The sequence below is a fragment of the Lactuca saligna genome, chromosome 7 (genome assembly GCF_052625555.1).
Source record: "Lactuca saligna cultivar CGN05327 chromosome 7, ASM5262555v1, whole genome shotgun sequence".
NCBI lineage: Eukaryota > Viridiplantae > Streptophyta > Magnoliopsida > Asterales > Asteraceae > Lactuca > Lactuca saligna.
Window position 1 is genome coordinate 40,655,744 of NC_136423.1, and position 14,053 is coordinate 40,669,796.

Here is a 14,053-nt window from a genome sequence, read left to right on the forward strand (position 1 = left end):
TTGTGTGTGTTGGTACTTTGGGAGAACTCACTAAGCTTCATGCTTATTGTTTTAATTATGGTTTCAGGTACTTCAGATGATCGTGGTAAGGAGAAGGCATGATCATGCACATCCTTCGGATTTTATGTTATTGGATTTTAGGATACACTGATTTATGAACTATTGGGTTTTATGTTTTGAAATAATGTTTTTGTACATAATCATTTTAGGGGATTTTTTTAGGTTTCAATTTGATTATAAAATTTACTGCATTTTTTATTTTATGAAGTTTTTATATATAAGGACATAAAATTCTTATCTCTCTCCGGGTAAAAAAGCAATGGACCCGACTGTCTATAACATACATGCCCAAAATCAACATATTAACTAGAATGTATTGTCGATATTAATTAACAAAAATAATGATGAAACCCTTCCATAAGTATCTAGAGTCACCTTTTTTTTATCCTTACCCTATCATATGTAAAACAAGAAGTATTTGTGTTTAATAGAAACAAAATTTATAAAGAAAGTATAACAAAAACATACATACTTCTGCAACGTAAATGAGAGTCGTTTGTTTAAAAAAAATGTGTGACCCTTAAGAATCATGTGGGTGAGGCTAGTGAAAACGCACCATCACATTAGAAGTTTGTCAAGATTTGTTATTTTAGGAAAGCACCCTATTCATGACATTTAAACAAAACTTTCATTGCAGAATTAAGTTAAAGAAGACCCTTTATGTATGAGACAGAAGTCATAATTAATTGAGATGGTAAAACTTAAAAAATACACCACCTATTTGTGAATAGACGTAAGTTAAAACTTAGAATATTGGCATATTGACCATAACCTGTTTGTGGCTAGAAGTAGTTAAAACTTAAACTAGTGGTATATTGACCATAACCTCTTGTGGCTGTGGACTTTCATATCCACCATATAAATTTTACTAAACCAAAGACAAAACTGCAAAAATAATCCCTGTGGTATGCATTTTTTTGGGTTTTAGTCCAAACCACAACTTTTTTGGATTCGTTGTCCTTTTGAGCTAGTTTTGTTGCGTTTTTGGTCCCTGAACAGTGAAATGACTATAATATCCTTGGTTATTTATTTTTCATTTTTGTTTCATTTCTTTTTAATCTAATACTAATATCTTTATTTTAATAATTAATAAATTAAGAAGGGGCCCACCTTCTCTCTCTCTAGATAAAAACTCATGAATTGGTTAAAACACTCTTTCACGATTCCTTTCGTCTTTTCCTCACCAAAAACCCATCAACACTAGCATCGTCATCACCATTGACGTTCACCTTCATCATCCTGTCACCATTAGAACCCAATTCCACGTTGCTCACCAAGAAAAACAAAACCTTTTAATGAAGAACAACATCAGCATACTCTAAACCTCCGATTGTTGACATCAGATACATACATTTAAAGAAAAAGATTGATATGTGGATTTGGTTATCAAAATTGACGATGTGATGAAGCGATAGTCAAAATTGAATACTAATTAGTTAAAGAAGTTTTTGGATAGTCAAAATTTATGTTTCACATGTAATGATATCGTCAAAGTTATTGGCATGTGAATTTGATTATCAAATTGGTTGACTCAAACGAAGAAAACGATTCAATCTGGTGTTGTAATGATTGTGGATTGACGCATGTTTGGTATCCCCATCAATAAAATAAGAAGCTTCACCTACTTTCCCCAAATCTTCGAGTCCAGTGCCAACATCACTAATACCTAAATTAGCAAAACTTTAGCATCATCAGAATCGTTCCCATTAGCTAATTTGGTTCTTTTCGTGGTCCATCATCATCTTCCTCAAACACCTACAACTTCGATTTTTGATTTGGGTTATGATCAGTTCTTTAACACATAACAGTTGCATCTCGATTTATCCTTTTACCCCTGAATCAATCGGAGCAGATCACCAGAAAAACTTTTTAGATCTCATTGGAGAGGTTGCCACTGGATGAAGATGAAGCAGGTGCTAGTAATTGAGGAATGATGTTTTTTATTGTCTTTTCTCCACTCCTCTCGTATCTTTCTCATCTTCCAGTCTAAATCAACGACTCTCTCCGTTGTCGTAATCTCGTTCTTCATCTTTGACTTAAATGCCCTCTCGTCGTCTCCTTCTGAAATCACCCATCAAGAACCCTCAGTACTTTTATTCGTCACCTGCAGATCACACAGATCCTCCATCTCCCCCTTTAGCTCTATCAATAAAAAAACTGAATCGAGCCCCAAAACTTATCTCTTTCCTTTTGATAAACCCCAACACACCACCACTCTAGTTTCTCTAATATCATCCTTTTTACTAATCTGATTTTTAATGACTTTGAGTTATAGGTGAGGTGGGGAGAAAAAGATACGTGGATTTTTTCTTAGTTGGAGAGAGAGAGAGAAAAAGAAGAGAGAGGCCCAAATTAATTAATTAATTTTTTTTCATTTAAATTAAATAGAAAAAAAATATAAAAAATAAATCAGAAGGGCATTATAGTCATTCAGTTTACCGAGAGACCTAATTCGCAATGAAACTAGTTCAAAAGGACCACTAATCCAAAAAAATTGAGGTTTGGACTAAAACCCCCAAAAAATGCATACAAGGGACCATTTTTGCAATTTTGTCTAAACCAAATTAAGATTTTACACTGGTATTCAGTTTGTTTGGGCAATAAGCTCTAATTCAAATCTTAGTGGTGGGAGTTTGAGCTGCATACATATGACGCACATATTGTTCTTTTATTTTAATTTTTTGTAATTAATAAAATTATGCTCGGTACATACTTATATGTATTTTAATAAATACAGTTGATAGTAAAATCATTAGGTAAATAACTTTTGTAATTAATATTCTTTGTTTGAAGCTTTTATTGTGTGTGTATATATATATATACACACACACTAAGTGGCTTTTGTGGCCTGTGGGCACCACAAATCTGCTGCATCTTTCTTTTGTAAGATATGAAAGAAGATGGTGGGAATATTGATAAATAAAAAGTTGGTAGTTAATATTTCCACCAGAAGGCAAGTATTGATGCTGTTTGTACAGTAGGCTAGACGTTTGCAACGATGACTCTGTTGAAAGACCAGATAACCAAAAAATATGTTCCTTTCCTAGTTTCCTTCCAGTTTCGAGTGTATTCTTGGATAGTTATAAAGAGGTCTTGTTATGATTCCCTTTGCCTATGAATGTATGAAGGACTGAGAAGATAGACTGGTGACGCAACGGAAGCAAATGCAAATTAAGATGGGTTTTAATTACTTGTTCTTTATTTTCTTTTGTAATAAATAAATAACGCTCACTATATTGTATTATATATTTTGATTTGATAAATAAGTATAATAGTTAGTAAATAAAATTTGCAATTATAATATTCTTTGCTTGAATCTTTTTTACGTGAGGGAATTACTTGGGGAGGATTTATTCCTAAAGTGGCTTTTGTGGGCACCACAGTCCACAATAAGAGATGGAAGCAGGAGGACTAAAGAAAGGAAAATAAAAATATACAAAGATGGCAAATACAAACTCTAGCTCTAATCCACATGTCACACTGGAAGTTGGAGAAGAATACACATATCCATACCCATCACATGTTTATACCCCCAGTTTTATTAGCTTGAAGCTTAGTGGTAGGGAAAACTATAGTATGTGGAAAACACAGATGGTGTGTCTCTTAAAGAGTCATGATATGTTTGGTTTCATTGATGGAGCATTCATAAGCCCTGATCATGAAGCCAGTAGTAGTAGTGTTTCGGGGAAGGAGAAAGTGGGTGAGCATCAGAATCATCAGAAGCTGTGGACACGATCAGATGCCCTTGTGAAGGGTTGGATTCTTGGTTCTTTATCTGAAGAAACACTCGGGCGTGTTTTGAATCGTCTCTCAGAAAGACTCCATCATCAAGGGAGAAATGCAGATGATTTCAGTGGAAAAGATGCATGGGTTGAACTACAGACTATGTATGGTCCTGCTGTTTTTCCACAGCCACAACTGTCTCCTGTTGTTGAAGGTACAATCTATCTCTTGTTTAATCTAATCTATCATTTATTTGGGTTGATGATTTAGATAAACTAAAGGATACCACTACTTACACAGTAAAATATATATATATATATATATATATATATATATATATATATATATATATATATATATATATATATATATATATATATATATATATATATAGTTTTTACCATGGTTGCAGAAATCGGAATTAATCGGCGATTAATCGTGGATTAATCGTTTGGCGTTCTCCAACCGTCGAGGATTAGGACATTAATCGGAAATTTAGGATTAATCGGGTTTGGCGGGATTAATCGGTCAACAAAAGTCAACAAAAGTAAAAAAAGTCTAAAAAAAGTCAAATTTTTTTAAAACAAAGATCAAAAAACCAACTTTCTTTTTTTACTCCAAAAATTTCAAAATTTCAAAATTTTAAATATTGTACCAAAATGTAGTATTTTCGTATTTCCAAATTACAATTTTTCTTATTTTCTAATTTTGAAGTACTTGTTTTTCTTAAGATATATTAATATTTACTTAATTTTAATATTTTATTAATAATCTATGGTCCCCAATTAATCTTCGATTAATTCCCGCCAAGATCGATTAATCCCTTAACACCAGTCGACCGTCGAACTACCATCAAACGATTTTTACAACCTTGGTTTTTACTGTATAGTCACTAAAAAGTAGCATCCAAACCGTATAAAAGTGTACAAGGTTGTTTTTTCATACTCCTTTAAAATCACTAATGATTATATTAGATTACATCACATCAGAGCATATGTTTTCCATCTTGTAGACACTTGGGTGTGGGCAACCCTAAAGGGGGCGCTTATTGCATGTTATAACGGCGCAAACACCGCCCCACATCCCCGTTATTGCACGCTACTTTTCGTTACCACCACCATGGCCTTTAACGCCGTTTTCTTCTTTTTTCTTAAAACACGTGAGTGGGCGTTGCCCACTCCGACCACTCATAGTTTTTTACCTTGATAACAAAATTATGCAAATATAGATACAGTACACGATCAAGAGAGAGCAATCCACCTCCACATGCTGTATGATATTAGTCAAGCTGGAATATGGAATTCAGTCGAAACAGTATTGAGATGGGGAAGGGTTACAGTGATAGACAAAATCAGCAATAATGGCAACACCACACTCCATGTAGCAGTTGGTACTTCCAAGGAGCCGGAATTCTTAGAGAAATTGTTGGAAAGGATACCGGAGAACACACAACTACTGGATCTAAGAAATTCAGACGGAAGCACGCTACTTCATGTGGCTGCCATTATTGGCAACACTGAAGCTGCTGACATCTTGGTGGCAAGAAACCCAGAGTTGTTGTTCGCAAAAGACAATGAAGGTCAGACCCCACTAGCCTTGGCTTTTTCTAATATGAATACCCAAACAGCCCGACATCTGCTGCAACACATCAATGATACTGTTACTGATGATAGACAAAAGGATGCTCTGTTTTCTGGCACAACTGGTGATGGCCTTCTAGTTACTCTTATTTCCGCTAAAGATTTTGGTATGCGTCCAGTGAACTCAAATTCCAGTAGTAAATTTTTTTAATTCCCACTTAATTGATATGGCTGACTCGGGAATATATGTAGGCTTTGCAAGAGATCTGTTGCGGCATTACAAAACACTGCATAGTGATGCTGTGCTGATGGCTATAGCTCAACATTTCCCACACGAACTCAATATATTGGAACAATATACAGGTTAGTTGATTTTGATCTTGATTCTGGCATTGTTCATGTTCTTTTACGTTGTCAAATTATTTATAACGTTTCTATACCAATCTTGCTGCACACCAATTTTTATATTGAAGGGACTGATGCTAGATTACTTGAGAGGGCCGAATTTCAGAAAGCCTTTATGGATAATATTAGGGAGAGACGTCTTCCATGGGTTTCCAGGGTCATAATCATCCCATTCAGTCGAGGTAGTTCATGAGTTTATCTTTTTTTCTTAGACTTTTATGGTGTAATTCATTCCATATTTTATAAGTAACCCCATCATTCTAACAAACATTCTATCGCCTAATGCAGTGGCTTACTTCGTCGGCTTGCCTTTCCTGAAAATGCTTAAGATGTTAGGTAAGATTATAAACAAGTAGCGTCATTGTATTACTAAAAACAGAAGAGAGAGAAAGAAAGGTCTATTTCTTTATTTTGAGATGCTCTCATGCTCATTTGGGTCTATATTGCAGTGTCTCCATTCATTAACAAGAGAGTTCAAATTCATGAAGATGCTGTGGAACTGTTGGAGAATGTATGTAACTTGATAAACAAAAAAAACGACTCCAGCTCTTACCATCACTATAACACAGATCCGATTCTTGAAGCCAGTAGACAAAATGCATACGAGTTTGTAGAATATATCGTGTTTCACTTCCCTAATGCAATTTTAAGTGCTAACGATGATGGTCACAATATTATTCAATATGCTGTGATAAATCGCTCAGAAAAGGTTTACAACCTCTTTTATCAAATGAGCGAGCATCGGAATATATATCGAACAGTTAGAGATTCTTCTGGGAATAACCTGTTGCATCTAGCTGCAAGATTGGCACCTAACAACAAACTTAATCTTATATCAGGAGCAGCTTTACAAATACAACGTGAACTGCAATGGTTTAAGGTATGAATCTCGATGATGTAAAATTGACATACCTAATATTTATAGACCATAAGTATTATTCAATCATATGTAACAATTATCATATTGTAATCTTGTAGGAAGTGGAAGGATTCATTTGTCCTTTAAGTGTCATACAAAAGAACTCTTGTAACGAAACACCGCAAACCGTATTTACTACAGAGCACAAGGACTTGGTGGTTGAGGGAGAAAAATGGATGAAGTCCACTGCAGAGTCCTACACAATCACAGCTGCATTAATCATCACCATTGTGTTTGCAGCAGCAATTACAGTGCCCGGAGGAAACAAGCAGGAAACCGGGATACCATTGTTTACAAACAATCTTGCCTTCACTATATTTGCAATCTCGGATGCCATTTCATTATTCGCAGCTGTTACATCATTGTTAATGTTTTTGTCAATTCTTACTGCACGTTTTGCTGAACAAGACTTTCTCTTCAAGTTGCCTACGAAGTTGATAATTGGTTTGGCCACCTTGTTCATCTCAACCACAGCCATGATAGTAGCTTTTGCTGCTACATTATTCCTTGTATTTGGCCAAAGGAACTCAAGGATTCTTGTTGCTATAGCTGTCTTGACATGCCTACCAATTACTTCTTTTGTGACACTGCAGTTCCCTCTTGTCATAGAGTTGATGAATGCTACATATGGTCGTCGTATTTTTGGTAAGCAAATCGATTATCCTTTTTATTAATTTTTTTTATTGGATTATAGAATGAGGATAGAGGTGAAAAGTGGTAATTAAAAAAATTGTAGTCATTCGATTTTTGTAGTAATTAATTAAGTTATTTCCGATGGCGAAATATTGATTGGGTGATTAAATATGAGGATGATTCTCAAAATTGGGAATTACATCACAACAAAAAATCTTACCATTAGGGGGCTACAAAAAGCGTGGCTAGCTATTACTATTTCTATTTGCAATGACTACTTGTCACAATAGGTCGCCACTATTGCTTTGTAGCAAATACTCAAAAAGTGTCGCTATATTCCTAAGGCGTCGGAATTGCCAACACCACTAATGATATTCTGGTACATCGGCCGGTGTATTTTGAATATTACCGGACTTTCCGTTGTTGCTAATGCCTTTGATGTCGCCACTAATACTTTTTTTAAAAATAATAATAATAATAATATTTTATGTAATTTATATTATGCAAATGTAGGAAGAATAGAAATACAAAAATAGTACTCCAGAAAATTACATTTCATAGACGATCGAATAACATAAAACAAAAGATATTATATTACATAAACGATCTAATCCATAAATCCATAATCTACCATTTTATTTGTTACATAATCACATCATCGATAACATAAAAAAAAAAATACTACTTGTCTTCATCGTCATCTTCCTCTTCGTAACTTGACTTAAAGTTTTGAAAACAAGAATGCAAAACAAATAACCAAAATAACTCTTTGATTAATTGGAAAATCACTTAAAATCAATGTTTTACAATCTTTTCTCATAATCATAAACTCGATTATAGATAGGTATATGTATAGCCTAACAAACCAACTTGTATTAAACTAGGAAACTTATGACCAACTTACCATAAACTAAACTTTTCATAAATTAGATTGTTTGGCCTCCAAGTCCTCATCGACTTAGGATTCCAACATGACTACCAAACAATTGAATAATATCTATAAATGCAGTGCGCTATAGTGGCGGTGGTGGTATGCATTATTGGCGTTAGTGATGCATTAAAACCATGAAAAATTTGAAATTAGGCTTGAAATGTTAGTCGAAAGAGAAAGAAAAAGAGAAAGGAGGAAAGAGAGAACAAACTGTAATCAGAAAAGTTGAGTTCGTCGCCGATAACATAGTAAAACGGGGAACCATGAGGGTGGAAAAGAGTCTAACGATAAATGGGGTGGAGGCTGGTGACTTCGGTCGTTGATATGGATAACAATCAAAGAAAATCGTCGGTCCATTGGTTCGATTCAATTATTGGAGTAATCACTGGAGAAAACGAAAGGGAAGAAACATATGGGAGTACTATAAGGGAGGACGAATTAAATGGTGTAACCTTTAATGGCAACAGAGAGATAATAGTTCCGCCTACTTGGAGAGAATTTTGTTCGTAGTTTTTTTAGGGGTATTAGTGGCGAGAAATCCGCCTCTATTGTTGTCGCCAATGTTGCACCGGTATGACAATAAACCTTACCCATTGGATTAATGTATCGAACTATGGGCCATAATTGATTATGACAATGTTATAAGGATCGTTAATAGGATACATTAGTGACAACGCTTTTAGTGGTGAGACACGCTTTAGTGACCACATCAAGCGTGTCCAAAATTGCCACTAAAGCTTGTCTGCCGGTAAAGGTGGCGTCTAAAGGTGACATTTATTGTTGTGCATGTATCATTTACACTTTCCATCATCGTATCATTACTATCACATGAATGTTCATAAACAAAAAGCTTTCACAAATAGGATCATCTTATAGATGACATACTTATTTTACAAAGCTTTGAGACATAGGATTGACTGGAAACCAAAAGATTACAAAGATCTATTTGGCTTTGAAGAGGCCAAATACTCTCCTAGATATCGACTCTCTAATTGAATATGCTCCAAGATAGTGATCGGCTCAACCCAAACATTTTTTTAAACTAACCTAACTAGGAGAGTTGCCACATTGCCCCTTAACAAATATTTTATTACATACCTGCTACTTATTTCTACTTATTACCCTTAAAGCTAGCTACCAAAAAGTGTAACAAATTAAAGAATTTTAAAGTGTCTAAAATTGGTTTTAAACTATGTTGCTATTTCTTGTATAATGTTTAGAAGTGTGTTAATATTTCTCTTGAATGGTATCCACGTTCTCATAAAAAGAGATTTTTAATATATGTCCATGTGCTCATAAAAGGACATATTGCTTCTTGCTATTACTTTTAAATGAATGTTTTAACTTGTGAAAATCATACCACTCATATTTAGGTATTTTCTTTACACACACACACACACACACACACATATATATATATATATATATATATATATATATATATATATATATATATATATATATAGGGGGTAAATCAATAGAAAATGCATAAAGGTTTGTAAACCCTAAAACCTGGAAAATCAATAGAAATGCATAGAGGAAGGATATATATATATATATATATATATATATATGTGTGTGTGTGTGTGTGTGTGTGTGCCACACCCCCGGCCGAGGCGGCAGAACACACCGGGCTATGCGACTAAGTTCATGGATCACATAAAAACTGAATATATAATACAAGTACAACAATAAGCAATATATCATTCATGTTCAATCTTGATAGTTGAATACAAGGCTTTTACAAATAATAATAACACATGAATTTTCTTAACAGATATGCATATAATACACCAGCAAGTAAACTAGATCACCTGTAATCCAATCCGTCTTGAGTGTTTGTTTAGTGATTTCCTGAGAATACATGTAGTTTTTAGGGTCAAAACAAGCTTTGTGAGCGTTATAGGTTTTTTTGCAAACTGTAGTAAAACTTTTAAAAAGTCCAAAAAGTATTATCTTTGTATGAATAGAAATAGTTGAAACAGTGTTTGCAATGCGCCTTTAAAAGCCAAAATGTATCTTTGTATAAGTAAATTCGTACTTAAGAACCGTGTTTTTAAAGAAACTATGAATATCCTTGAAAACCAAATTGTACTATTACATAAGTAATTCCGTACTTAAAAATAGTTTTGAAAGTAACCAATCCCATGGTTGTAGTGATATATATATATATATATATATATATATATATATATATATATATATATATATATATATTCTAGTTAATGTTTATAGTGAGTCCTATAACTGAACTATGCGACTAAGTGTACCCATTACAATGCTTCATTGGACGTTGTAGTAAAAATTGTAGACACATATCACCTACTTCGATTGATCGGTCAAGGGTGTTAGCTAGCAACCACAGGTGGGGATATCAACCCCGTATAGATCTATACATATGTATCTCGCTCCGAAGATTAACGGTTATAGTAATATGATTATGCTAAGTATTTAAACTCAGCTAATGAATAATGTTTCACTAAAAATCCCTTAAGTCAAACGTTTGTGAATAGCTCTTAGCCCTGACTTAATTGTGATTAAGTCACTAGGCACAATAAATATCATTGTATAAAGTTTAGAAAAGTCGAGTATATTTGACATATACGTAAAATTGTAATTTGCTCGCTTTTATAAAAATGAATGTTTCAAATTAATGAACATATTTACATGTATAAACGTTGTGTACTTAAACATATAAATAAACTTGCTTAGCAATAGCTTGAATCCTTGAAATACTACAGAGTTTCAAAACATGTTTGTTATAATATGTAATGTCACAAAAAAAAATTATATAATATTGTATTGTGTAGTATTTGTTGTGTGAAAAGGTTATTTCACAATAAAATAACCATAATACGTATACGAAAATTTTACACTACTTTATTCATAATAATATGGTAAATTATTAAATACTAATATTTTTATAAACTAGATTTATTTTATTTTCTCATAAAAAGACATTGATTTGTATAAAAAAAATATTTAGGCACATGTATTCCCACCCGAAATAATTAAAATATTAAAAAGGGGCTGTACGCACTCATCCTTGTAGCATGAGTTCCATTTGTTCGAATTCAGCTTCTTTTAAGAAACTCGTCCTGAGAAACAACAAATCAACGTTTCTTGAACTTTGAAATACTCTCGGGACTGTTTCGTATCGAATTTAAACTATTGGGATTGTTTGGTAATTTAATTAACCAAAAATAGGACTGCTTTTCTTAAAATATTTCAAGGGAGGGGCTGAAAAGGTTATTTTTATTCCAAGTTTGATGATTGGGATTTATTCTGTTAAAAATAATCAAAGAAGGGGCCTTTTTTGAATAAATGGATCCAATATTTGTAGATTGGGATTGGTTTCGAATAAATGTTTCAATAAGGGGGTAATATGATTATTTCATCAAAGTTGAATAAAACTAGGGCTTTTATGAAAAGGAATCCCATGGAGGGACTGATTGTGTCTAAATGGTCGCCTTTTTCCCGAGGTTTTTTTTTTTTTTTTGTAAATTCAATAAAGGAAAAGGAAGGAAACTATTGAAAGAAAGAAAGGGAGGGGAACGAAAAATTTTCTTTATTTCATGTTTCCAAGTTCGAAGAAAATGAAAGTAAATGAAAGGAAAATTTTATGTTTTTGTGTTCCCGAGTTAGGAGGAAAAAGAAAATAAAACTTAAAATTTTTCCTTCCCCTCACTTTCTTCTCAAATCCGCCTAGTTTGGAAGTAAATTTTGAAAGGAAAATATGGCTCCAAAATCATTTCCTTCCCCTTACTTTCCTTCCATTAATGAAACTCAAAAACATGATTTTCCTTCGACATTCATCACTTTCCCTCCATATTCATCTGTTTCCCTCCTTAAGTAGAACTCGGGAACAATTTTACTCTATCCTTGGATATTCCATTCTACTCCCATAAATACTCGCTTCCTCCCTATTGAATCCCTTGATCGACCTGAATATCACCTTCTCGTTCCCTGATTCCAATAGTACCCCATATTCCAATGATACTTGCTCAGCGAATGAAGTCAATAGCCTGCTACGAGTGGGAAACGAAGTTGGTTTCAATATTGCTGTGAATGATGCATTTCTTAAGGATATTGCAAACAATGGAGATGGTTGTGTAATTGGTATTCAATGAATTTTTAAGCTTAAACATAAGGGGTTGTGGGGAATCCTACAAAATATAGAGGATTTAAAAGATTAAGGATTCTCAAAAGGTGAATTTCATAGGTTTACAAGAAACTTGTGTGGCTGATTCAATCGGTATCTGTTTTGTTCTAATTTCATCACACACCAACCTTTCTCAGCGATTATTGTGCTTCCCCAGGAATACTCAAAGAACTCCTCTCCTGTTCTTAAACCTTCTAATCATGACTTTGGACCACCACCATTCCATTTTATCAATTCATGGTTGTACAGGGACGAATTCATTGAGGTATTCAAAAATGTCTGGTGGAATTTTGTGGGTTTTGGAGCTCCAGGCATGCTCCTCAAATCCAAATTGTGTTTTGTTGAAATGAGATACATAAATGGAGACTCGTTAAATCCTTAAAGGAATCGAAAAAGTTAGTAGATGCAAAAGTAAAGGTCTAAGAATTTGATTTTATAGTGGAATCCAGACCTCTATCATAATCTAAGCTATTAATAAGAAGATATTACAATCAAAAAATATGTCAACTAGATAAGACTGTGAAATTAGATCTTCAATAGAAGGCTAAAATTAGGTGGGTAGAATACGACGATGAGAAGGGAAAATACAGAAAGAACCGGCTACAAGGTCTAATAATAAATGGTTTGTGGTTCGTGGATCTAATTGCAATCAAGAGGGAGGTACATGGGTTTTTTGCTGCCAAATTCCATGAAAATGGCCTGAAAGGACGAAGTTGATAAGCAATCTCTTCAAAACTCTATCACCTGATCAAAACATGGGTTTAGATGTACTCATAACATTAGAATATGTTAAATATGTTATCTGGAATTATGGGGAAAAAAGGCACTTGGTCACGATGGTTTCATGTTCAAAGCTCTCAAACATAATTGGGACACCATCAAACATGATGTGTTTCTTTTTGTGAATCGTTTGAAGCGCATGGTTAGATTGCTAGAGGTTGCAATTCTTCAATTATCAGTCTAATTCTGAAAATCAAAGATCCATTAGGTCTTGGTGATTACTCGCCTATTAAACTCATATGCTATATTTATAAAATCATTGTCAAGATTCTAGCATCTAGCCTCAAATCAATCGTGCGTAGTGTCATGGATGAAGTACAATCTTTATGCATTAACGGAAGGAACATACTCGATCGACCGTTAATCTTAAATGAAGTATATTTGTCACAACTAGCATTTTTGCTAGGAAATTCTACTCTCATGCAATCATTTACCTAGTGTGATAACTTGTACTCTAAGTGAATACTATGCTCCATTCCTATTCAAATATATCTCATATGCTCAAATAAGGGTTGGAACCCCTAGAAATCCTGACTCAAGTTCTTTATTGACTAGGATTCTCTTATTGGTCCTAATGGACCAATAAACTTTCAAATTGACTATTTGGGCTCTAATTGGACCCACAATCATGAAACTAGATTGTTTTGGGCCATGTGGGCCTAGAATAATTCATTTTTATCTTTAATAGGCCTTGTTGGGCCATAAGACCCATTTCTTTATACAACTTGGGTCGTGAACTACCCTAAAGGCCTAATGGGCCGAAAACCTTCTTATGGGCTTCATAATTTCGAGTAAGGACCAAGATAAGGCCCAAACTCCTCCATAATTACTCCATCGGCCCAAGTGTGTAAAAATAAATA

General features: G+C 33.9%; 1 protein-coding gene across 1 annotated transcript; it reads left to right on the forward strand.

Moving 5' to 3' along the window:
* Positions 1-3,487: 3,487 nt before the first annotated feature.
* On the forward strand, positions 3,488-7,491 carry LOC145006249 (uncharacterized). Its single transcript, XM_078965340.1, has 7 exons — positions 3,488-3,997; positions 5,012-5,530; positions 5,616-5,726; positions 5,837-5,950; positions 6,057-6,104; positions 6,218-6,648; positions 6,747-7,491. The coding sequence occupies exons 1-7, from the start codon at positions 3,502-3,504 to the stop codon at positions 7,359-7,361; spliced, it is 2,334 nt and encodes a 777-aa protein (XP_078821466.1). The 5' UTR covers positions 3,488-3,501; the 3' UTR covers positions 7,362-7,491.
* The last annotated feature ends 6,562 nt before the right edge of the window (positions 7,492-14,053 follow it).